The sequence below is a fragment of the Marmota monax genome, unplaced genomic scaffold (genome assembly GCF_021218885.2).
Source record: "Marmota monax isolate L192 unplaced genomic scaffold, Marmota_monax_Labrador192_F-V1.1 WCK01_AAM20220418_F8-fsc00179, whole genome shotgun sequence".
In the NCBI taxonomy this organism is placed as follows: Eukaryota; Metazoa; Chordata; class Mammalia; order Rodentia; family Sciuridae; genus Marmota; species Marmota monax.
The window spans coordinates 947,433-971,487 of record NW_026695200.1 but is presented as its reverse complement, the minus strand read 5'-3'; the positions used below and the strand labels follow the sequence as shown (position 1 = coordinate 971,487).

Sequence of the window (24,055 nt, the reverse complement as noted above, 5' to 3'; positions counted from 1 at the left end):
CAACTGCATGCCAGCCCCTCTACCCCTCTGAATCTCAGGTTTCTTGTATATAAAAGAGGAGTCACCAGGTCTGGCAATGTGTCTGTGGAGACTCACTCTCTCTGAGCCTGGCCTCACACTACCCTCGTGGGTGGGAAGGTGGTAGAGCCAGGGGACCCCTCTCAGCATGTCTTTAGCACCTCCACTTCCTTCCCTAGGAGGAGCTCTATGGCACAGAAAGAGCCCAGATGTGGCATGGACCTGCATTCCATCCACCCTTCCCACATAGCAGGACAGAGCAAGGGCTCCACCTTTGGTGGCTGCCTTCACAGTTTATGCTTAGTCTCCCTAAGAGCTTCTCAAGGAGTGGAGAAATGTCTGGCCCTGGGTGGAGGTATTGTCTTGGCATTTCCCTCACAGTGCCACTGTGTTATCCCTCTAGGGCTTCTGCCACAAACCCCCACAAACTTACTCTTACAGTCTGGAGGTCAGAAGTCCAACACAAGTGCTGCTGGAATAAAATCAGAATGTTGGCAGGGCAGCATTCTTCTGCAGACTCAGGAGAAGCCACTTCCTCCCTTTCTCCAGCTTCCAGAGGCCATCTAAATTCCACAACCAGGAATTTTTATTTGATCAAACAACAGAATAACCCAGCTCACTGCCTGCTCACTGCCTTGAACTGCTGACCCTAGGAGGGTTTCACTTCCTTCAAGAGCAGTCTGCAGCTGGGCGCTGTGGCACACACCTGTAATCTCAGTGGTTCAGGGGGTTGAGGCAGGAAGATCGAGAGTTCAAAGCCAGCCTCAGCAACTTAGCAAGGCCCTAAGCAACTCAGCAAGACCCTGTGTCTTAATAAAATACAAAAAAAGGGCTGGGAATGTGGTTCAGTAGTCAAGTGCCCTGGGTTCAAACCCCACTACAAAAAAATAAAAAATAATAAAAACAGTCTGCAAAATTCTTGCCATTTTCATAATGAAGTATGTGATTGCCCACTTTCAAAAACTTTGAAATATTGGTCTATGAACTTATCAGAAAAAATATGGGCTCAGTGGTCAGAAGGCCTGTGTTCCACCCTGCTCCTTCCATTGCAAAAGCGTGCCTTTGCAATTCAGTATGAGTCTGTTAAGCAAAGGGGCTGTAATACATAACCCACCAGTTTTTCTGCAGTTCTAAAGTCCTTTCCAAAAGTGAAAATGAAAGGTACTTCTGGAATTAGGTAATGGACAGAGTTTGCCCAATGCTTTAGCAGTCATTACTCCATAAATTGGTCATAGGAAGAGGCTTGCAGACACAAGGAAATGAATTCGGAGGCAGAGCTATTGACCATGGCTGTAATTTAAATTTCAGTTTTGCAAACTATGTAATAAGAAACAAAATTAGAAAACCTAGCATGGCAGTTTCCACTGAAAAACACCATTGTGGTGTGTACACTGCATTCTGAACGGTAGCATCTTCCTTCTCTCTAAATATGCTTCTTATATCTGTAAATTAAAGTGGAGACCCCGGAAGACTAAAGGTGTTCTCCATTCAGCTCTCTCGAATTTAATTTCACAGTTAATTTTTTAAAACAAACAGTACATGAACTCCTAAATTAAATTTGAAAGGACCCAGAGCAATGAAATATGATCTTGCACACTTCACGTCACTCAGGAGAGTGAGTCTTGGGGCGCCTGCAGACTCACTCCTCCACTCTTCATGTCTGCTGTAGCCAGCTGCTCCCCTGACACTGTGTTGCTCCTGCCTGTTGGACTCTCCTACCTCTGACCAGATCACTTTGCCACAATTGGATAAAGCTGGTGAAGGGAAAGAGGGTTTGTGTTTCCAACAGGAAGGAGCCATGGCAGCAATCTTCTCAAGACATAATTCCAGAAGCTGGGGGTAGGACACAGAGGGGAAGTATTATCTCCCTTCTGCTGTGAAGTATTTTTTCAATAAGACTGTGTAAGAATTGCTTTAATATGATTTTGTACAGTACAAAGGCCTAAAAGTCTTAGTTGTGTTAATGGTACTTCTAGAATTCTGCACTAAGAAATTTCCTGAAGCCCTGTAATGGATGCAAAGGCAAGACTGCTCCCACTTTGTTCTTTGAGACTTTCAATAAAGAGTACTTTAAACAAGGATGAGAAATACGACCCCAAGAAAATGTCAGCCGGGATTATCTATAGGACCAGAAGAACAAATAATCCAAGGAATTTCCCTTCAAACCCCATTAAAGACCTATGGGAACCTTGGCTGAGCCTTTGTTCCTGTTCAGTCACACATGGGCCATGGGTCATGGTGCCCTCCTCCTGCCCAAGAACCAGGTAAAACCAATCCCAGAACTTCAGCACCCATCTCAAATATCTGGACACTCTGGGAACATTTTGTTAATGAATATCTGTTAGGCCTTGCCTTGGGCCAGGCACTGTCCAAGACACTGGGACTCAACACTGAACAACATGCATGGTAAGTGAGAAAGAGTAACAGAGCAGGTGAGGCAGGATCAGGTCAGAGGTAGGAGAGTCAGACAGGCAGGAGCAGCACAGTGTCAGGGAAGCAGATGGAAACAGCAGATATGAAGAGTGGAGGAGTGAGTCTGCAGCCACCCCAAGACTCACTCTCCTGAGTGAAGTGCAGACAGCCTAGGGTGCCTGCCTGCAGAGTCTAGAGACCTCCATCCTGGGAAGACAGATCTGCCCCCAGACTTCAGGGAACCTCTGAGTCTTTATCCAAGGCAAATTCTGCCCCTGGAGTAGATCCTAGGAAGGCTGCAATGCTGACTCCACTTCAGGAGAGTTCATAGATGTGGTGACAGCATCCAGCCTCTCTCCCCACTTCCAAAAATGTGAGCCCTCCCATTGAGAGCACCTCTAGGGAATTCTGGAAACATAAGAGTTTCAGAAACACAAGGTAGAATATACTATTCTCCCAATACCTCTGCAAGCTTCTTCACCTTCTACCAAGCCACAAGACAGCAAAAGGGCAGGGTTGGTATTTCATGAGTTGTTGGAAGGTCTAATTATACAGGATTCCTACTTGAAAGTTATACTAATGTTTAAAACAGGGAAAATCACATTATTTAAGCCAACAGAAGATTCACCAAGATGTACCATAAACCTGGACCATGAAATAATGATGAATTTAAAGAATTGAATGTAGAAATAAGTGCTCTGACAAAAAATGAATCAAACTATAATACTGTAAAAGAAAGACAACAGAAACATTCCTAAGATTTGAAAATTAAACAACATATGTGTGAATCACATATGTATCAAAAAGGAAGACAAAAGGGTAATTTTTTAAATAGAGAAACAAAATTAAACAGATCAAATCTGAAATTCACCAAATCAAAACCTGTAGATTGCAACTAAAGCAGTGATGACAGCAATAAAATTTTAATAATACATACATCAGAAAAAAAAAAGATTGTTCCAGGTATTCAAGTCTGGTCCAATATTCTGAAATAAATCAATGTAGTCACCCACACCAAATAGCTAATGAAGACAAATCATATAATAACATCAATTGATACAGAAAAGGCATTGACAAAATTCAATACCCAATTATAGTAAAAAACTCTTAGTACAGTAGGAAAAGAAAGGAATTTCCTCAGTATCATAAAAAAATCTACAAAACATCTAAAATTAATATATTTAAAGATGAAAGACTGAAAGCTTTCCTTCACAACTTGGGACAAGGCAGAGATATCCATTTTCATCACTCTCGTTCTAGCCACAGTGACATAGCAAGAAAAGGAAATTGAAGGGATACAGATCAGAAAGAAATAAAGCTGTCCCCATTATAAGTAACATGATTATCTACATATAAAATATCAAGGATTCTATTTTTTTAATCCCCAGGACTAAAAAGTAAGTTTAGGAAAATAACAGGACACAATATTAACACACACACACACACACACACACACACACGCACAAACTATTGCATTTACATGTATTGATAATAAACAAGTAGAAAACAAAATAAATACTCAATACCATTTATAATTGCTCAAAAGAAAAGACATAAAGTTTTATCATAACATGTAAAGGATCAGTATGATGAAATTTAAAAAAAAAAAAACCTAAGAAGACCAAAATAAATCAAGAGACATACCATACTCATGGACTATAAGGTTATTCTAACATGTATATGGAAAGACAAAGACCACTATATAGCTAGAACAATTTGGGGGAAGAAAATGATAAGTGGGAAGAATCACTCATCCCAGAATGAGAATTATGATATAGTTGCAGTAATCAAGACAGTGTAGTATTCAGTGGAGTAATGGAAGGAGACCAGTGGGAGGGAAGTAAGCGGAGAGAACTGGGGAGTGAGATTAATCCAAGTATGTTATGTACACGTAAAAATATATCACAATGAATCCCACTGTTATGTATAATTTGGACTCACCAATAGAAACCATTAAAAAAAGATAGTGTGGTAATGGTGGAGGGATAGACACATAATCAATTTAACAGAATAGCATCCTGAACTATATCCCACAAATAAGTTCAATTAACTTTTAACAAAGGAACAGAAGCAATTCAATAGAGAAGGGATAGTCTTGTTAATAAATGGTACTGGAGTAATTGAACCTCCACCTAAACCTTACCCACCTACAAGAAACATTTTAAATGGATCTTGAAGTTACATGTATAAAGTAAAACTATAACAAATTCAAGGATTAAAAAAAAAAACCTTTGAGGTCTGCAACTAAGTAATAAGTTCTTGGATATCTAAGGAACTCAGAAAACTTAACACCATAAAAGTGAATAACCCAATAAATAAATGGGCAAAGGAAGTGAACAGACACTTCACAAAGAAGAAATACTATTGGTCAACAAATATATGAAAAAATGTTCAACATCTCCAGCAATTAGAGAAATGCAAATTAAAACTGCACTGAGATTTTATCTCACTCCAGTCAGAATGGCAATTATCAAGATGACAAGCAACAGTAAATGTTGAGAGGATGTAGGGAAAAGAGTTCATTCATACATTACTTCTGGAACTGCAAATTGGTGCAACCACTTTGGAAAGCAGTATGGCAATTACTCAGAAAACTTGGAATAGAATCACCATTTGACCCAATTATCTCACTCCTCAGTATACCTAAAGGACTTAAAAACCAGCATATTATAGTGATGTGGGCACAACAATGTTTATACCAGCTCAATTCACAATGCCTAAGCTGTGGAACCAACCTAGGTACCCTACAACAGATGAATGGATAAAGAAAATGTGGTATATACACACAATGAAATATTACTCAACCATAAAGAATAAAAACTTGTCATAGGCAGGTATTTGTGAACAGCAAATGACAGAAGGTCCTTGAACAACGGGTGCAGAGAGGAGCTGTACAGGAAAACCTGGTGGAAGATTCCCAGGAAATGGGTGGTCTGCATGGGAAGGAAAATCTAGGAGCATTTGCCACCCACTTCATGGGCAGAATCTAACCCCACTCCAAGCCTCCCATCAGCCAAAGCCCACCTGAGACCTCACAATACACCATGTAGCTGGTTTGCAAGTTCTTCTCTCCTTCCCACTTTCTGTTAAGAAGCCATGTTGAATTGGCCTTCTGACAGGACTTTTTACATCTCAGGATGACTGATGGGAGAGAGGGAGCATTTTTTTTTCTGAATGGCTACTTAAAATGATATTAATTAATATAACATTAATAAAATTCTACAAATAATACAATTTTCAAGGGTTATATAACTATACCAAAAAGATAAATAAATCTTAGAAAAACAGAGAAGGCTTTTAAAAACTAAACTAAATATAACAAATTAGAATAATTTTTTAAAAAGATACTACCCCTTCAGTTCAATTTAATATATAAGGAAGCTGATTTTAAGAAGGACCAAATTGTGTAAATTCATAACAACCAGAAATAGTAAAACAGGATTCAGACCCCCAGTAAATAAATAAACAAACAAACAACTAGCATCAGAAAAGTACAAGAAAAATGCTCAAAATGTCTATTAATCAAAAATGCAAAAATAACACCAAAGATGTATAGAAAAGGAACTCAAACAATGAATGCAAATAAGTACAGTCATTATGGAGAACAGTATGGAGGTTCCTCAAAAAAATTAAAGTAGAACTACCATATGATCCAGCTACCCCATTTCTGGGTGTCTGTCCCTAGAAATTAAAATCATTACCTTGAAGAGATGCATGCACTTCCATGTTTATTGTAATACTATTTATAATAGCTAAGATAAGGAATCAACCAAGGTGTCTATCAGAAATGGATAAAGTATGATGGAATATTATTTGGCCATAAGAAATGAAATCCTGTCAATTGTAGCAAAATGGATGAAACCAGAGGACATTATGTGAATTGAAATACACCAAATACAGAAATACAAATACTGCACATGCAGAAGCTTAAAAAGTTGGTCCCAAAGAAGAAAAGACTGAAATAATGATTATTAGAGGCTGAGAAGGGCATGGGGGACAGAGATAGCAGGAGGTTGAACAAAGAGTACTAAAACAGATACGCAGAGGAATAAGCTCTAGAGTTCTACCATGTAGTAGAGAGACATAGTTGGCAACACCTATTATATATTTAATGAAGAACTAGAAGAGAGGACCATGGAGGACCCAAACATAAATATGATATGGATGTAAATGCTACCTACCCTGATTTGGTTATCACACACTGGGTACTGTATTGAATTATCACACTGTAACCCATAAATATGTACAATTATTATGAGTCAATTAAAAAGAAAAACTTAACTATAAAAGCAAATCAGCATTGGAGTATAGTTTCAATTAACAATGACTATGACTGATGCACTTTGAATCTATTGACTCTATACATTTAAAATCATACAGAAAAAAGGAAGAGGGAAACTAAATAACTCAATATACACTACCAGAAATTGCTAAGGCAACAACTCATTATCATGAAAATTAATAATTATAAAGAAAATAACCTATTTTGTATTTCCAGCATGAACTGTTTCACATTAACAAAATTAGGTGGGAGAAAGTTCTTTAATACAGAATGACTCATGTCTAAATGCAGATGGGAAGATTGAAAGTTTATTGTAAATACCAATGAAATAACTGAGTCTGGCAATGAATGGTGCCTGGTGGATATGAAAACCATTATGAGGAAAGGTGACAAAGAGCTTAACAATGAACATGCTAAGGGTCACCCTCACCCCCTTAGACTCAATCAGGCATTACTGGACAAAAACACGGAGCAGACGTCCCTGTCCTGAGCTGGAGGAAGCGGCACATTCTCCAGAAGAGGAGTCCTTCTGGAATCTGCCCCAGGATTCCACCAGACACCAGTTCCAAAGCTGGTCATAGTAATGGTCCCCATCCCAGAGTATACAGTTGCCACTGAATCTGAGTCCTTCTCCAGCACAAAATGACAACACTGATTAAGAGGAAAAGATATAAGAAATGGAAAGATTAAATCTGTTCTAGAATAAAAGATACATAACAGATGTAACAATGACACCTGTGAGTGGACCTTGTTCAATAATCAGGAACTCAACTTACAGGAACCAGCATTCCTCACCAGGCAGAATATGAAAAATTGTGGTATATATGTGTAATAAGAATTATCATGCAAAAAAAAAACAAAGTACATGTATAAAGGCATGAATTGGCGTGAACATACTCTGTATACAAAGATATGAAAAACTGTGCTCTATATGTATAATAAGAACTGTAATGCATTCCGCTGTCATGTACTTAAAAATAAAATCAATAAAACTAAAAAAAAAATAAATAAATGTCGACTATTCAATAAATAAATAAATAAACGTATTCTGGTATGTTAAAAAAAATACAGAAGAAGAAAAGAAAACCATATGCAAAGTTCCAGAACTTTCCTGGCTGTTCTTGCTGCTGGCCATCTCCTTGACAATTCCAAGCAATTTCTCATACCCATCCCAGGCTCATTAAGATGTGCCTCTTCAGATTCACATCAGCCACTCATCTTGCAGCCTCAACATGCTGAACCAACATTCCTGTCAAACATGCTACTGTGATGTTTGGTGTCACAGTTAAGTCAACAATGCACCTGTCCCACCAGAAAGTGTTTGTACTTTACTTCATGCTATTCAGGATAAAGACACATCATTTTCCAGGAACATCAAATTGTCAGGATTTAAGATCATTTGTGAAAATGCCCATTAGCAAATTGATAACATGTAAAGGATAATAATTCTGCCTCGCACAGCCAATGGGTTTTCCATGACCCCCATATGTGTCCATCCTCTGAAGCATGTAGGGGGTGGTAGTATGCCCATCATACAGATGGAGATTCTGAGTCTCAGAGAAGTTCAAAACGTGTCTGATCAAGGTCACCCCTAAAAGTCACACTTGGAGTGATCAGAAAATCATGTGCATATCCCAATTCCTCATGTACCTATTTGCTGGTCCTCTCACAACTCATCTTGCATATTTCAGTGTCCAAGATTCAGCAAATATTCTGCTACTGTTCTATTTTCTATGTGGAATGAGGGATGTGCTAATTTCTAGGATCGACACTGTTCCAGAATAAGTGGTCGGGAATGAGCTCAGCAAAGCATCTAACAAGTTAAAATATCCCGATCATGGGCAGTAGTAAATCAAGCAGAACAGGCATGATGATTACCTCAAATATGATGAGCACGTAGACCCCTGCAAGGATGGCCGCAGCGATGGTCACTTGTGCTTCTATACTTGCCCACAGGTACTGATGAGCCAGCAAAAGAGGAACAACCTGGGTCTGCTGGAGGGAGGCCCGGATGCTAATGGAAACAGTCTCTCTGCAGAATCAAGCAAAGACTTTGCAGCTGGCCAGGGAAACAAATCCTAGGTCAACAGTTGGTTGTAAATTACCGGTAAACCCCAGACCAACAATTCCTTTGGTGTCCTTTCTAACCCAAGTCAGCCAGGTCATAACCAGACCCCAAATGGATCTCAGAGTGATCCAGCCAAATGCCTGGTGTCACAGATGGAAGAGCACCGAGCGTCATGGTCAGTGTCATGAGGTGCAGCATGCAGCCCTTCTGTGGCCAAAAAGACCCAAAAAGTGAAGGCTCCCTGGCCCCCATCCTCAGTGTGTCCCCACAGGTGCCACTCTGACCACAGACTGAAAGCAGGGGCCTGCAAAGCTATTTTAGCTTCGGCTCATCTTCCTCACCAGCATATGGCTAATGTGCCTGCTAACAAACAGCAAAACCAACTCTTTAGACTTCAGTCTCTGATTGTGGGATAAAGCGCCACAAACGAGAAGGCTGTGAAAAATCAGCAGTTTGTGGCATGCTGAAGCTGAAGCACTTTTTCCCCCTTAGTGATTATAAAGATATTTTCTTTTCTTTTTGTGTGTGTTTTTATGAGTGCTTTACAACTATACATAACAGTGGGGTTCCTTTCGATGTAACCACACAAGCATGAAATATAATTTGCTCCATTTCTGTCCCCAGTATCTACTTCCCCACTGCCTATTCTCCCTCTGCTATTTCCACTGGTCTTCCCCCATCTATTTATTGTTTTTATAAATTAGTATTTTACAGGTACGTAAAGGTGGAACTCACCAGGGTACATGTGAATGCACAAGCACACAGTGTAATTTGATCAACCTCATTCCACTGGTCCTCCCCTTTGCCATCCCTCCCTCACCCTCAACCCTCCTCCTTCATTCCACTGATCTCCTTTCCTTTTTCACGGTGTCCCCTGCCTTTCTTTCCCCTTGTTTTGCTCTAGCAAAATACCACATATTATGGTATTTGCCAGTAAACGCATGCAGCTGAAGCACTTTTTTAAAGGTCAGTCAATAACTTTTATGAGTCTAATGGCATCCCCACCCCCAAATTCACATGTTGAATTTCTAACCCCCAGCACCTCCGAATGTGACTGTATTCAAGGTAGGGTCTTCAAAGAGGTAATAAAGGTTAAAGGAGTCACTTAGGATTGATCTTAGGTGGGTCCTCATCCAGTAGGACTGGTGTCCCTATGAGAAGAGACAAAGACACACAAAGGGTTGACCACAGCAGGACCCAGCAAGAAGGTGGCCTCTGTAAGCCAAGAGGAAAGTCCTCAGGCAGTCTTTGTACTCACTTTCTACACTGCGTGAGCATCAAATCCAAACCACATGACTCATCTAGTGCTATTTGTGCCAAAGTCTGGTGTCCTATAAATCAAACTTACAGGCGAGTACTATGATTGAATACATTCCCCCAAAAGAAACTTAATTCTCAAATTATATGAGGATAGAATTTGGAGGTGATGCCTTTGGGACATAATCAGGCTTAGGTTAGGTCAGGAAGGCAGAGTAGATGACAATAGTGGCTTTAGAAGGAGAGGAAGAGACCTGAGCAAGCATACTTGCTTTGTCTCTCCATGTGATGGCCTCAACTAAGTCACATTTGCTACCTAGCAAATCCTTAAGATGCCAAGCAAATGTTGGCACCAGGATCTTGGACTTCCCGGCCTCTGGAACAGTAAGCCAATTAAACTTCCAATCTTCATAAATGGCCCAGTCTCAGGTATTCTGTTACACCAACAGAAAACAGACAAGACAGTGAGACAGTCTGCGCAAGGCCTGTCTCACCTGAGGACCCACCTGTTCAGTATCTCAAAGGTCCTGCTCACCACTGAATGCTCACTTCTTCTGGGATTTAAAACTACCGTCCAATTGTGAGTGACCTGTAAAAACCAAAACATAAAATTGTGGTAAGGCTTTTCATTTGAAATCTCATCTGGGATATCTGGTGCCATTCAGTGTATGTCTTTATTTAAAATAAGTAAAAGAGGAAGAGAATAATAGAAGACCATTTTTTAATATGAATTCCTGCATCCCTAACATTAGGAGCTTGTCCAGGTTATGTGGATATTGGAATTAAGGGGGTATTAAGAAAAAAGAACACAGAAGTACGAATACAGAATTTGTACACAAAGGTAAGAAAAGTATGGAAGTAAATACAGTCTTCACTCCGTATCTGCAGGAAATTGTTTCCAGGAACCCCAAGTATGCCAAAATTTGTGGACACTCAAGTTCCTTGCCAAAATAGCTTAGTACGTGCATATAATCTACACACATCCTTCTTACCCTTCAAATCATCTCTAGATTACTTATGATACCTATACAATGTAAATGCTGTGTAAATAGTTGTTACTCTGTATCATTTAGGGAATAATCACAAGGAAAAAAATTTGTGCATGTTCAGTACAGACACAATTTTTCTTGCAAAAATTTGCAATCTGCAGTTGGTTAAATCCTTGGATGTAGAACTTGTGGGTAGGAAGCGCCTACCACACTGATTTATTATAAGTAAAAGAAATCACCACAATTGTTAGAGACTTAGAGAACTCTTCGGAGTTCTCCAAGGCAATTTACAAGAAATGCTTCCTTAGAAATGCTTCCTGGTCGCAACCTAGAGACAACAAACCCTCCCACAGAAAACTCTCCACACCCCATGTCACAAGAGCCTCACAAGAACAGGCCTGACATGGAGCCACATGTGTTGCAGGCAAACCTGCCCTCACATTCTTGTCCCCAGCAGAGCAGGGTGCCAGGGACAGATGTAGAGGGGCAGCCTGGTGGACAGGAGAGGAAACTTTCTCTGGGAGGACTAAAGTCTACACACAAATCACAAAGGAAATTGAAAATAGGAATTCTGAAATTGGTCGAATCAGAGAAGCACATGCATAAAAGAACAGGAATTCTCTTAAAATATTTGGGTGCTCATAAAGAGCATATTCAAGGAAAAAGTGTTTTAGTAAAGCTCTTGTGATCTTTGTGTTTCTGGAGCTGGATTTGTACGTGGGCATTTGGGGAGTGTCAACATGTTATGAAGAGCCTTCCTGTGAGTGCAGGGAAGCTTGATATAGCTCATTTAATTTGAGTTATAAATATGCATGTGCTGAGAAGGCAGCTAGACAGCAGGAATTAGCTCTAGTGTTCTATAGCACAGTGGGGTAACTATAGTCAACAATTTGTGATCTATTTCAAAACAACTAGAAAAGTCTGAAGCTCTCTTACACATAGAAATGATAAATGTTGGAGGAGATAGAAATGCTAATTACCCTGATTTGATCATTACCCATGGTTATGCATGTATCAAACTATCATGCCCCGTAAGTAAGTATGCATCAATAGTGTATCAATTAAGATTTATTATTATGAAATAATGTTTTAAAGAGAGCAGGTTGTCCCACCTTCTTCTGCATAAAGGTCATGGATGCGGGGTTGGCAAAGGTGTGTCCTCCTCTTTCATTACCAGTGAGCCCCTTGCCAGCGAACTGTGCAGGACCAAGGTTATGTCCTCAGACCTCGGCCAGCGCAGCCGGCTTGGAATGTTGTATTGTACCAGCCACTGACCAGGAAATTGCATCCTTGTTCATAATTAGGCCTTTGTTCTGTGAACCACACTCTGCACAGCAGGAAAATGTGAGGGGTGCAGCCCTGGACACAGGCAGGGTTTTCTCCCACTGGTTGGTTATATCAAGGGAAACCCATGAACGAGGAATATGACTTCCGTGCAGAAGGCACTGTGACAATCCAGTGGGGTCGCTGAAGCCAGCGCTCAGGAGATGGGTCAAACTGCAAAGAGAGGTGTCCTGCCTTTGATGTCCATCCCTGCTGCTGGCTCTCCTATGTGTAGACCGCCTTTAAAGAATGTGAGCTGAAGACCAGGCCCAGTGGCCCACGGGTAGAGATGCAGAAGCTCAGGGACCTGTGTCCTCTCAGCAATTACCCACAGACACAAGGCAACTGTGGTGTTGGCGTGTCTTCTATACCATAGGGTAAGGCCCAGGTTGAGTGTCGCTTTACAACAAAAACTACTTTCAAATATAGAATGTTTCCCTGAATGGCCCAGTAAAATGATTCTGAGGGAAGAACTCACAAGTCTGATTTTACTGAAATGGCAAGAGTTTATAAATGATTTAGGAGAAAAAAAAAAAGGTGGTGGGGAGGAGAATTTCAACAACAAAGGGGGAGATAGGCGTCAATGGCTTGACTGATAATGGCGCTATTGCCTTATGGCTTTCCATCAAATTCATTCAAGAGGAAACCTAATTTATAATGAGATGAAATGAGATGTTTACAATTCCTTTCAAATAACACATAAGCATAACCTGCTGCTGCCGACGCCTCCTGGAGCCCGGTGCATCCGTCTGGGTCACCTCTACCAGGACATGTTCTTCTCTCCCGGAACGACCTGGCCCACCAGTCTCCAGGGCCCCTGCCAGGTCCACCTGGAGCAGCATGGAGTCTGCATGGCTGCTGAGGTTCACAGCTGAGGGCACGTCAAGGTGAACCGCAAAGCAAAGAGGAGAAGTCCAATGTCCCCCAACCACCCACTGGACACACATCCTCTTTGGACAGTGCACAAAGATAATGCACGCTAGGTCATTTCCTGCCATGGCCCCACGCCCTTGACTACCTGTCTCTTCAGCCCCTCTCTCCCACACATGCAACCGGTTGTGCATCACTCACTGTGTTTAGGACCCTCTGCTGAAAGGTCTGTGAGGCATCTCTCTGACGTTACTGACTGTCACCTCTGTTTTCATTTTTTTGCAGCCATCATAAAACTACCCAAGCTCATGAGCTCCCAGTGGGCAGAAGGCCAGATGCCTGCATGAATGAACACATGAACGAATCCAAATCTACACACACATCCTAGGATGTCAGGTCCATGTGTCTACAAATGAGAGATCACAAAAGGTAAAGAATTTTGAAATTGGGTTCTGCAGTGGCACACAACTGTAATCCAAGCTACTCTGGAGTCTGAGGCAGGAGGATGGCAAGTTTGAGGCCAGCCTCAGCAACTTAATGAAACACTGTCTTAAAATAAAAAGGGCTAGAGATGTAGTGATATAGCTTAGTGGTAGAGCATTCCCAGGCTCAATGACCAGTACAGAAAGGAAGAAAGCAAACAGAACCAAAAAAAAAAAAAAAAACAGAAAGAGAGATCTGAAATTGATGGAATCAATGATGCTCACAATAGTGAGAGGGTAGAAATTCCTTCAAAGCACACTGAAAGGCTCTTGATCAAGGAAGAACTGTTATAAAAAGAGGCTCCTTCCACCTTACCACAGCCTCCCATGGTACTTAGGGCCCCACAGCAGCTCTTCCCCATAGCTCCTAAAACCTTGCACGTATATCTGATACAAATGTAGGAGCCCCTGCTCCTCAGCCTCTACCTGCCCCGGGCTGGCTCTAGAACCTCTCACCCTTGCTACAGGGTCCTAGGGGGAAACAAGGTGTCTAAAAGTGACAGAGAGTCTACACAACCTCTAGCCAGTCAGTCTTGATCCAGAAGAAAAAACTGTTGTAGATAGAAAAATAAATTTCACAATTGTATGTGTTTGATGTCAGGTCTCCAATGTCTTTTAGCAGAAGCTCACTGGTGTTAGGATGATTCATGAGCCAATTCCTTTGTTCTTCCTTAAATGAAAGAAACAGCTAGCTTATAGAGCAGACCTGGGGAGGCGGGGTGGGGGAGAACTTCCCTGTTGCCAGAGTATCTACAAGATTTGCATTGAGTATTGGGGAGGGTCGGTGAATAGTTCATTCTTTTCATTGTTCCTCCGGCAAAATGTATTGTTTTTAAAAAAATTGCAAAAGCTTTCTAGTAAAGAAAGTGTCTTATCAGTCCTGTTGTCTATGTGAGAGAACAGAAGGGACAGCTGTCCCCAGCCCTCGACTGGACAGTCCCTCCACACACCTCTACAGCTACTTGAGCCTCAGAAAGGACAAATGGAAAATGGAAGTCACACACGGGGCAGAATGTACAAAGAAAATGCCCGAGAGACTCTGCTGCTTCTGCTATACTTCAAAATTATTCCTGTCCTGGTCTTTCCCCCAAAGCAGACGCAGGACAAATAGCTTAGCACAAAATAGATTCCAGACCTTGCAGACACCAGGAGGTGGAACAGTGCCACCTGGAGGCTACCATCAGAAGCACAGCAGGCTTCTTCCTCAGGTATTTGAGCAGAGACATGGATAAGCAAAGCCTTTGTCATGGGGTCTAAAGCCCTCCTGGGGAGATAGATAACCAAGTAATATTAATTAAAATACTCTAAAATTAACCATCCACATGGAGTTCACACAAAATCCAAGGGACAGAAGGCCTTCCTTTCCTCTCATCCTCTGGATGCTCACCACATGTTCAAAGCCCACTCTGAAGTTCCAGCAGAAAGGATCCACCAGACTAAGCCCCACCCTCATGTCCAGCTTTGACACTGTCTTCCAGCTACAGTGAACTGTCCACAGTGATCCCAAACACGCAGTTCCACATCTCCCTCTGAACCAGAGCCTTTGCCCCACAGGCTGCCCCTGCCCCACATCCTCTAAGTCTGTCCTTGACCTCTGCATCTCAACCCAAGTAGGTTCCACCACTCCTTCCCACATTCTAATGCAGACTGCATACTCTGCTATTAAAGTGTTTATTCACACTGTACTACAGTTTGTTTTAGATTTTTCTGCCCAACTGATCTAGTTCCTCAAGGGACGGAATTATTTCTTATTTATTTTTTACTTCTCGTTACATTAGATGTCCCTAATCACTATTTGTTGTTTACAGCATCATCATGGAAGTTTGATGAAACTAGCCCAGAGTCCCAGCCTGCGGGGAGCGAGGAGAAAAGAAAACAGAGAAATCGCCTCCATTCACCAGCTGCATCAGCTACAATCTTCCTGCTTTTCCCATTACCTAAACCCATTATTGTAGATCTAACTCAAGACTCCCTCTGTGACTCTTCCTGTGAGCACTGAGGCTCCCTCCTCGAGCCCCTGGTGTGCTTCTCCCTTCTACTCTGCTCTGCTCTGCTGCTGGCTGTGTGGAGTAGGCAGCTGTCCTGGAGGCCCCACACACCGTGTGGAGGAAGATATGAGCTACCCCAGGACATGGAACAGTCCAAGAGAACCTGAAGAGGGACCTTCGCTTGCACCTAAACTAAAAAGCCCTCAAAGGCTTACCTTTCAGTTTGCTACAGAGCCGTCCAAGGTGGAGCTCAGTTAACACCTGGTGAAGATTCCCTTCTTGGCCAAACTGTGCTCTGGCTCATCTGAGCCCTCATCTACACTAGGCCTTAATCTTGGCCTCATCCTTGATTTGCTGGTCTTAATTCTAGTAAGATATCATTCCATCCCTCACATCTGATCAAGTTCCTCTTTTTCCCCTGTTAACATGGGAGTCAACCTGGCTAGACCACGGCATGCCTAGATGTTTGGTAAAGCATTATTTCTGGGTGTCTATGAGGGTATTTCTGAGATGGGCATTAGAACTGGTCCTCCCCAATACAGGTGAGCATTATCAAATTCAATGAGGGTCCAGGTAGAACCAAAGGGGGAGGAGGGGGATTTGCTCTCTGCTTGACGACGGAGATGAGACACTGTTCTGCCTTAGACATTCCAGGCTCTCAGGCCTTCAGGTGTGGACTGGAATCTATCCCAGCAGCTCTCCAATGTTGATGCCCTCAAGCTAGAGCACTGCTTTTCCTGGATCTCCAAGCTTGCAGAGGACAGACTGTGGACTTCTCAGCCTCCATAATCATGTGAGCCAATACTTTTTAATTTCTTTATCTGTTTTTTCCTTATTAATCTGGCTTTTGTCAGTTTCATTTACAGGTCCCCATTGGAAAGCCTAGGAGGATAGGGGGAAGATTGTAATAACAACCCTACACTCTGGGCGTACTGTTTCTTTAACATTCTGAGAACCCTGGCTACAGGACAGAGAGAAGGAGAGAGAGGTGGGGGTGGGAAGAGAGGGGAAGGAAGGAGGGAAGGAAGGAAGGAAGGAAGGAAGGAAGGAAGGAAGGAAGGAAGGAAGGAAGGAAGGAGGGAAGGAAGGAAGGAAGGAAGGAGGGAAGGAAGGAAGGAAGGAGGGAGGGAAGGAAGGAAGGAGGGAGGGAAGGAAGGAAGGAAGGAAGGAAGGAAGGAAGGAAGGAAGGCGTGGGGTAGAAAGATAGAAGGAGGGAGATGGAATGAGAAAAAGAGAAGGAGGAAGAAGTGGTGGTGAAAAAGGAAAGAAGGAAGGGAGAAAGAAGGGAAGAAGGAATAGGAGAGGGAGGGCTAGAGGAAGGAAGAGAGGGAGGGAAGGCAGAGGGAAGGAGGGAGGAAGGAGGGAGGGAAGGCAGGAGGGCCAGCCTCAGGAACCTGCAGGTCAAGGTTTGCCGGCCTCCTCATTTCCTCATGACCTAGGCGCCTTTGACAGACCTTCCTCATAACAAGCACAGACAACAATTCAGGGACAAAGAACTTCAGGTGCCTGCAATTACAGGTTTCTAAAATAAACCCTATAATTACTGAGCTGACACAGTCTGACTGTTGCAAGGAGACAGAAGTTCACCAGGGAATGGTAGCTTTATTATTCCCCAACTCAGGGGAAGTGGTGCTTTCCCCCAAAGCCCTTCCCATCACAATAGACACGGCCACTACCATGTACCTCCTCCAGACCCCATCCAGGAGGCCAGCCACAGGTCAGTCAGAGAGGGAGGGCACAGGGCTGTTTGCTCAAATGACAACCATAGGATGCTGCCATTGGCCTTTCAGAATCAGTCCTGAATCACCTCCTACCCCAGGTCTACACTTAATGCACTTTCCCTGAGAATCACCCTTAAAAATTCTAGCCCCTTCTTAAAATCCAGCAGTGATTTGCTCTCTGGGGCATCCAGGAGCATCCTCTGTAGTGTCTAATTCCCCAGCTCTTCTCCACGCAGGCCCAAGGACAACTGCTTTCACAAACCCCTTCAGTGGAACCTTAGTCCAGGATCTTGGGAGAGGATGCATGAGCTTCCACAGGAAGAAATCCATAGGAAATCCATAATACAATCATGCATTTTCCCAAGGAGCCAGCAGGGAACTCACCAGCCCTCATAGAAGGTGATGCTCCACAGACTCTAGCACCACTACCTTCTTGCCAGGCTCCCTCCACCCTCTCTCCCTTCATCTAAACATGCAAGGCACTCAGAGAGCAGAAAAAAGAGCTCCCTGATCACTCCTGCTGACAAGAAAGAAGGGCTCATTGGAATAGACGGGTCACTGAATCCTGGGCAGGACCTGGCACACTTGACTTCTCAGGAAGAAACTTTATCAAAATGTTTTAGAAAAAAGTGATACACTGCAGATCGGTGGGATGGACAGACGGCATTTTTTGTTGTTATGATCCATCTTCTTGTGCAAATCTGCTGTGCTTACCTGAGCTATGTACTGACTGATAAGTTGTTGGTGTTGGTGTTCACCAGGCTGCCCAGGCAGAGCATTGAAATCGTCCAATCACCAGACTCCCTCAACACCTCCCCACCCCCCCACCTGTGTCTCACTGAACAATGTCTGATTGGGATCAAGCCCCTCCCACCAAGTTCTCTGCAGGTTGTAACTACCTGAAGTGAAACCACCCAGAGGGAGGGCAACATCCATATCCCAGGGGCCACCATGAAGCCAGGACTTTGAGAAGGCTCCTGGCAGAGCCAGGGAAAAGAAGGAAGAAGTCTTTGTTTTTTGTTTTTTGTTTTTTTTCCAGCCATAGAGGTGGAATGGAGGTAAAGGAAGAAGAATGAGAAACAAGTGTTTATCAAAATCTTAGAGCTCTTCAGTTCTCTCTCAGGAAGACACTTCTTAGACAAAAGTCAAATCACAATTTTAAAGTGGTGAAGGAAATACAAAGACAAGAGGAAGTGCTCAGTTGGGCATCAGAGCTACTCTGTCCTGGGGCAGGTGGACTGGGCACTTCTGGTTTTTGAGAAAGAAGGATGCACATGGACCATGATCCTGAGCTCATTTAAAGACCTTGAGTGTTAGGCCTTTCCAGAGGGCTGCTGGTACCTTATGTGTGTAAATCACTTGGCTCACAGAGAGGGTCTCCTGGGAAGATGAGGGAGATTCCCCAGAAGGGCTTAAGAAAACAAAACTATGCGGCAGACTGCAACTGACTTTGAGGAAATGACCCAATTTCCTAAAATTTCAGTGATATAAGGGATACCAGAACACAAGCACTAAAATCCTGACAGTCTGTGAAAACTGAGATAGCTACTAAGTGCCTAACCAGGAGGGTAGTATATGCAGCATGAACACACTGAATAGAGGGATGATTCATGTCCCGGGTCAGGCAGAGTGGGATAGCTGCTCAAGACTACATTATACTGCTTAGAACAGCACACAATTTAAAATTTATGAATTGTTTAAATTCATGTAAATTTTTCAGTTAATATGTATGGACCACAATTAACTGTGGGTAACTGAGCTAAGGGCAGTGGCACCTGAGGTTCATGGGTCCAAAGCCAGCCTCAGCAAAAGCAAGGTACTAAGCAACTCAGTGAGACCCTGTCACTAAATAAAATACAAAACAGGACTAGGGATGCGGCTCAGTGATCGAATGCACCTGAGTTCAATCCCAGATACCCCCCACCCCACAAAAAACTGTTGTTAACTGAAACCTTGGAAAGTGAAACTATAGATGTGGGGAATTAGTGTAATCAGAAATTCTTGACCTGGCCAGAGCTTCCTCTTCCTCCTTCTCTTTCCTCACCTTCTCCCCCTTACCACTCCCCTTTCCAAGAAGCATCCCCTCCCAGGGCCCACCACTGACTCCCACTGCTCTGAGCAGTTTTCTGGGGTCTCATGCTCAGGCATCTGAAGCTAAATGTCTATTCCAAGTGAGGCTCTGGCATCCAGTCTTAACTGAATGTGTAAACAACTGGAAAAGTGCCCTTTCCACCAGAAAAGGCTGGACAAACATGAGTGAGTGGCTTACTGCTTCTTCCAGAATGAGGTCAGGGCAAACAATAAGCCTGAAATCTTCAGGAGAAACAAGGTGGGGCTCTGCTGTCCTGGCACAAGTGCGGCCACCTCACTATAGAAACAGGCAAGCTCAAACCAGGAAATTCAGAAACTGCTCAGGTGTGAGCAGTATGAGAACAAGAAGCTCAGGGACTCAGGGGTAGAGATGTTTATATCTTCTTCCAGGCTTTTCTTCCAGGAACCCCAGCAAGTGCCCACAGGGAAGACAAGACTGGGGAGAATTCAGAGAGAGCGGATCCCAACATTCCCAGTTGGAAAAGATGGCAACCATTGTCAAACTCCACCCACATCCCCCTCCTCTATCTCCCCAAAGGTGTAAAAACCCTAATTTGCTTGGGAATTGCATCAAATCTGGTAATTGAGGGTGCTGCGGAAACCCTGTAGCTGGGAGAGGGGAAGAGGGAGAGAGTAGCTCTACGCAGTGGAAGGGGAGGATCAGAGCAAGTCCTTGCAGACAGTCTGGCTAGAGGCCTGGTAATTCCAAGTGTCTAGTGCACCAGATTCCCATAGCAACCACAAACCTGAGCACAGGTGACTTCTGACTAGATTTATATAAACCCTCCAACTAGTGCCTACAGAAGGATATGGCTCATCGCCAATCTTAAAAACTACTGACCTCAGAATCATATAGAATGTGTGTGGCTTTTAACAAAAAGTTACAAAGCCCACAAACAGTCAAGAGGAAACACAGTATGAAGAGACAAAACAATCATCAAAACCAGGTGACAGCTGTAATAATTCCTGCTTGGTGGATCTGGACCCTGGGCGACGGACCATCTCCTTGTATATTTTGGATACAGTAGCTTTCCAGCGGTGACACAGCCAACAACTGCCAGAACTTTCCTTGATCTGGATACAGGCTGAATAAAATCTGTAAGAGTCAGAAACATCTAATGACAGATTTAGATATGAGAGCAACAGGATTTAAGTAATTTTGATCACTGTTAAAAATAGAGATATGATGGTGATGATTTATGCATCCAAATTTCACCAGCTTACTCTGAATAGCTTTTTCTTAGATATTAAAATATTCTCATTCGTTATATGACGCTCAGCTACAATGGGCCTTGATTATCGATATTTGCCAGCTTTTAGGATTAAATATCCAACCACAAAATTAAATTGTCAAAAGTGAGTAACTATGGTTTGCCCATGTAGGAGAGCCAGAAGAATGTGGCCTCTGTGATGGTTATAACGTGTATTTGTGAAACCTGCAAAGAACCTGAAATGCCATCAGAAAGTAATGACAGTAAAATGACACATTATAGAAGTTCAAACCAAATTTCTCATATTCTATTTGAAAGTGTATACAAATCACAAAATCTGCATCTCCCAAAATAATGCTGAATAGTAGACACCAAGCTCAAGTCAGCTCCAGAGACCAAGGGAGACCTGGCTCACTCTCATCATTGAAATCCCAGCACACCCTCCAGGCCTTGCCGAGAGAAGCTTCACAGCCACACAATTGTGTGAGTAGTGAATACAAGGGCACATAGGTGGCAAAAACAATAATAATAAAATCATGAAGTTTTCAGAGTTCAGGGTAATTGTTCTGATTCGTGCAGAGGTCTCCTGTCTCTGGACACTGCTCCCTCATAGGTTTTAGGAGTTGATTGCACTGACTCATTGCAGTCATCATGCACCACCCTTGCTGTCTACATGTCACATCCAAGAGGAGCAGATATATGGTCAGGCACAGTGGAAGGACAGGCTTCCCTTGCCACCCTAGTCCACCACCCCCATATGTCTTCAGCATCTCCTTCAAACAAAGTTCAGAAAAATGGGCAAAGAGGGACAGATGATGGATCCCGCACCTTAGATCCTCCCGCCACCCAGCCCAAGGAACCTAGGAAGCTAAATCCACCCAACAAGCCTCCCGCACTTTCACTGACCCCACAGAGGGCTAGGAGCCGCCATGATACTCACAGAGCACACCACCACAAAGACAAACAGACCCGTGACTTTCACCCACTGCAAGCAGCGCCTGCAAGAGAAAAGGCGGGACATGAGCAGTATGTGGCCGCAATCCTGTTTGCGAGTGGACGGACCTGACCAACCTCAGCTGCTTTTCTGATGCAACTGAGTTATCTCCATTGGAAATCATGTATCGTGACTTCTTTCCATAACATGGTATGGAGAACTCTGGGCCAAGAAACCTACTGCCTCATCAAAAAGGGATTGGTGGAGGCACAAAGAAATCAGTGTTAACCCTGAGCATTTGCATACATCTTCCAGCTCCTGAAAATAAAGCTCATGATTTGGGACTCTTTGCTAACCTTCTGAAGGCTCCAGTTCTGGTTCTCTGTTTTGTTTTTCTTTTTTCTGACAAATTAATTGAGTTCCTTATCTTGGCTCTTCAATTCACACTTATCAATTAGTTTCCCTTAAGTTTTCCAGAAGGTAGAATTATAGATTTACTATCAAATATAAAAACAAATAATTCAAGAAAGAAATTGCAAAGTTGTGACTGATTTTATTAGCAAGATCTTTTCAAGAATTCTATAGGAGATAACTTGACAGGTCACATACACAGCCCAACTGAGGGTTTCCAAAGTTGTTCCAACCCTGTCACTATCACCCTCTTCATAACTGTGGCCCCCAGACCCTACATGAACTTGAACTCAGTCTGCCCTCTGCAGCCCCACAGTCCACCAGCTACAACCATACCACAGGACCTTTACCTCACCAAGATCCTCCCTGGCTGCAGTCTTCATCTCTGCTCATTCAGCCACAGATCCCACCTCTTTTTATTTTTGTGTTATTTATTTATTTTTGTAGTTGTAGATGAACAAAATGCCTTTATTTTGTTTTTATTTTTATGTGGTGCTGAGGATTGAACCCAGTGCCTCACAAATGCTAGGCAAGCTCTCTGCCACTGAGCTACAGCCCCCACCCTGCATTTCATCTTTTTCTTTTAATATTTATTTTTTAGTTATAGTTGAACACAATACCTTTATTTTTATTTGTTTTATGTGGTGCTAAGGATCGAACCCAGGGCCTCACACGTGCTAGGCAAGCGCTCTACGGCTGAGCCACAACCTCAGCCCTGCATCCCATCTCTTAATGGCACTATTGCTTGCTCTCTTGCCAGCCGCTCTGCTAGGGCAGTCACTGAGGTGGTGTGTTTGCTCTGTCTCTGCACAAGGAATTGTACTGGCACATAGCCTATACCAGCTATATGTTTGCAGAAGAAAGGGAGAAGATCTATGTTGGGATATCTTTTTTCTTACTCTCTTCACTGAGTTGAGTTCCACACTTGGAAAAATCTGATCCTTTGAAAACGGTAAAGTCTTATTTTCGCATTCTCTTAGACTTAATGAATTTGATGAATAATCATTTCATGCTTCCAAATTATGATTCAACAGCTCCTACTTAAATAGGAATCAAAATGACATTTCTTTTTAAAGAATGAAGCATTAATTGAGCCGTTCTAGACACAAATTTCTTTCTACATAACTGACATGTACAGCAGAGCTGACAATCCACAATAAAATATTTTTTACAAGTTTCTTCACTAATCTAGCCCAGCACTTTCTAGACATATTGTTAGCCACTTTCAGGGACAATAACCAGTTCTTTCAGGAAAAAGAGGCTGCCTTTCTAAATGACTGTGCATGTGTCTCTAAAGTTGTTTTGTTGTTGTTTGTTTGAACATGGTCACCAGAGAAATTTACAAGGAACCAGACAAAATCAGTGTCATTCTGACCCAACCCTTTCAGGTGACCTCGAGTAAACTTTGCTCATTATAATATTAAACTCTGCACCCATAGGCATTCCTACCCACCACTTTTTGAACATTTGATACATGAAGAAACATAATATCAAATTGAACATGTTCAAAAATGTACCTACCTCTACATGTGATGACCAGTCTTTTTTGTATGAGTTTCCCCAATAAAAACCCCTTGCTTTGTTTGCTCAGGTGACACCATGACACCTTGTTTATAAGTAATAAAACTATCTCCTCTACATCCCTATCTCTTTTTATTTTGAGACAGGATCACAATAAGTTTCTCAGGGCCTCGTTAAGTTGTTGAGGCTGGCTTTGAACTTTTGATCCTCCTGCCTCAGTCTCCCATGTTGCTGGATTACAGGTGTGTGCCACCATGCCTGGCCTATCTCCACTCTTACCTCTTGGCTGTACTTATTGGCTTATATTCACCAAGAGGTGAACTCCTTGCATTCAGTTACAATATTATAAATACGATACTAATATCCTTTAGTTCCATAGCTAGCACAAGGCAACTATTCCAGGAATCACAGAGAATAAAACCACCATTGAAAGTCAAGTCTCAAATGTATGGGATTCTATTTATCTAAATTGCAAGG

General features: G+C 42.6%; 1 protein-coding gene across 1 annotated transcript in view; it reads right to left on the bottom strand.

Moving 5' to 3' along the window:
- Oca2 (OCA2 melanosomal transmembrane protein) overlaps positions 1–24,055 on the bottom strand; it is a 364,658-nt gene that overhangs the window by 245,076 nt on the left and 95,527 nt on the right. The window contains exons 5-9 of the mRNA XM_046428817.1: positions 21,653–21,710; positions 20,525–20,597; positions 13,060–13,220; positions 10,544–10,626; positions 8,591–8,744 (exon numbers count right to left, since the gene is read on the bottom strand). Of these exons, the coding sequence (XP_046284773.1) occupies positions 8,591–8,744; positions 10,544–10,626; positions 13,060–13,220; positions 20,525–20,597; positions 21,653–21,710 (529 nt within the window). The remainder of the gene's footprint in view (positions 1–8,590; positions 8,745–10,543; positions 10,627–13,059; positions 13,221–20,524; positions 20,598–21,652; positions 21,711–24,055) is intronic.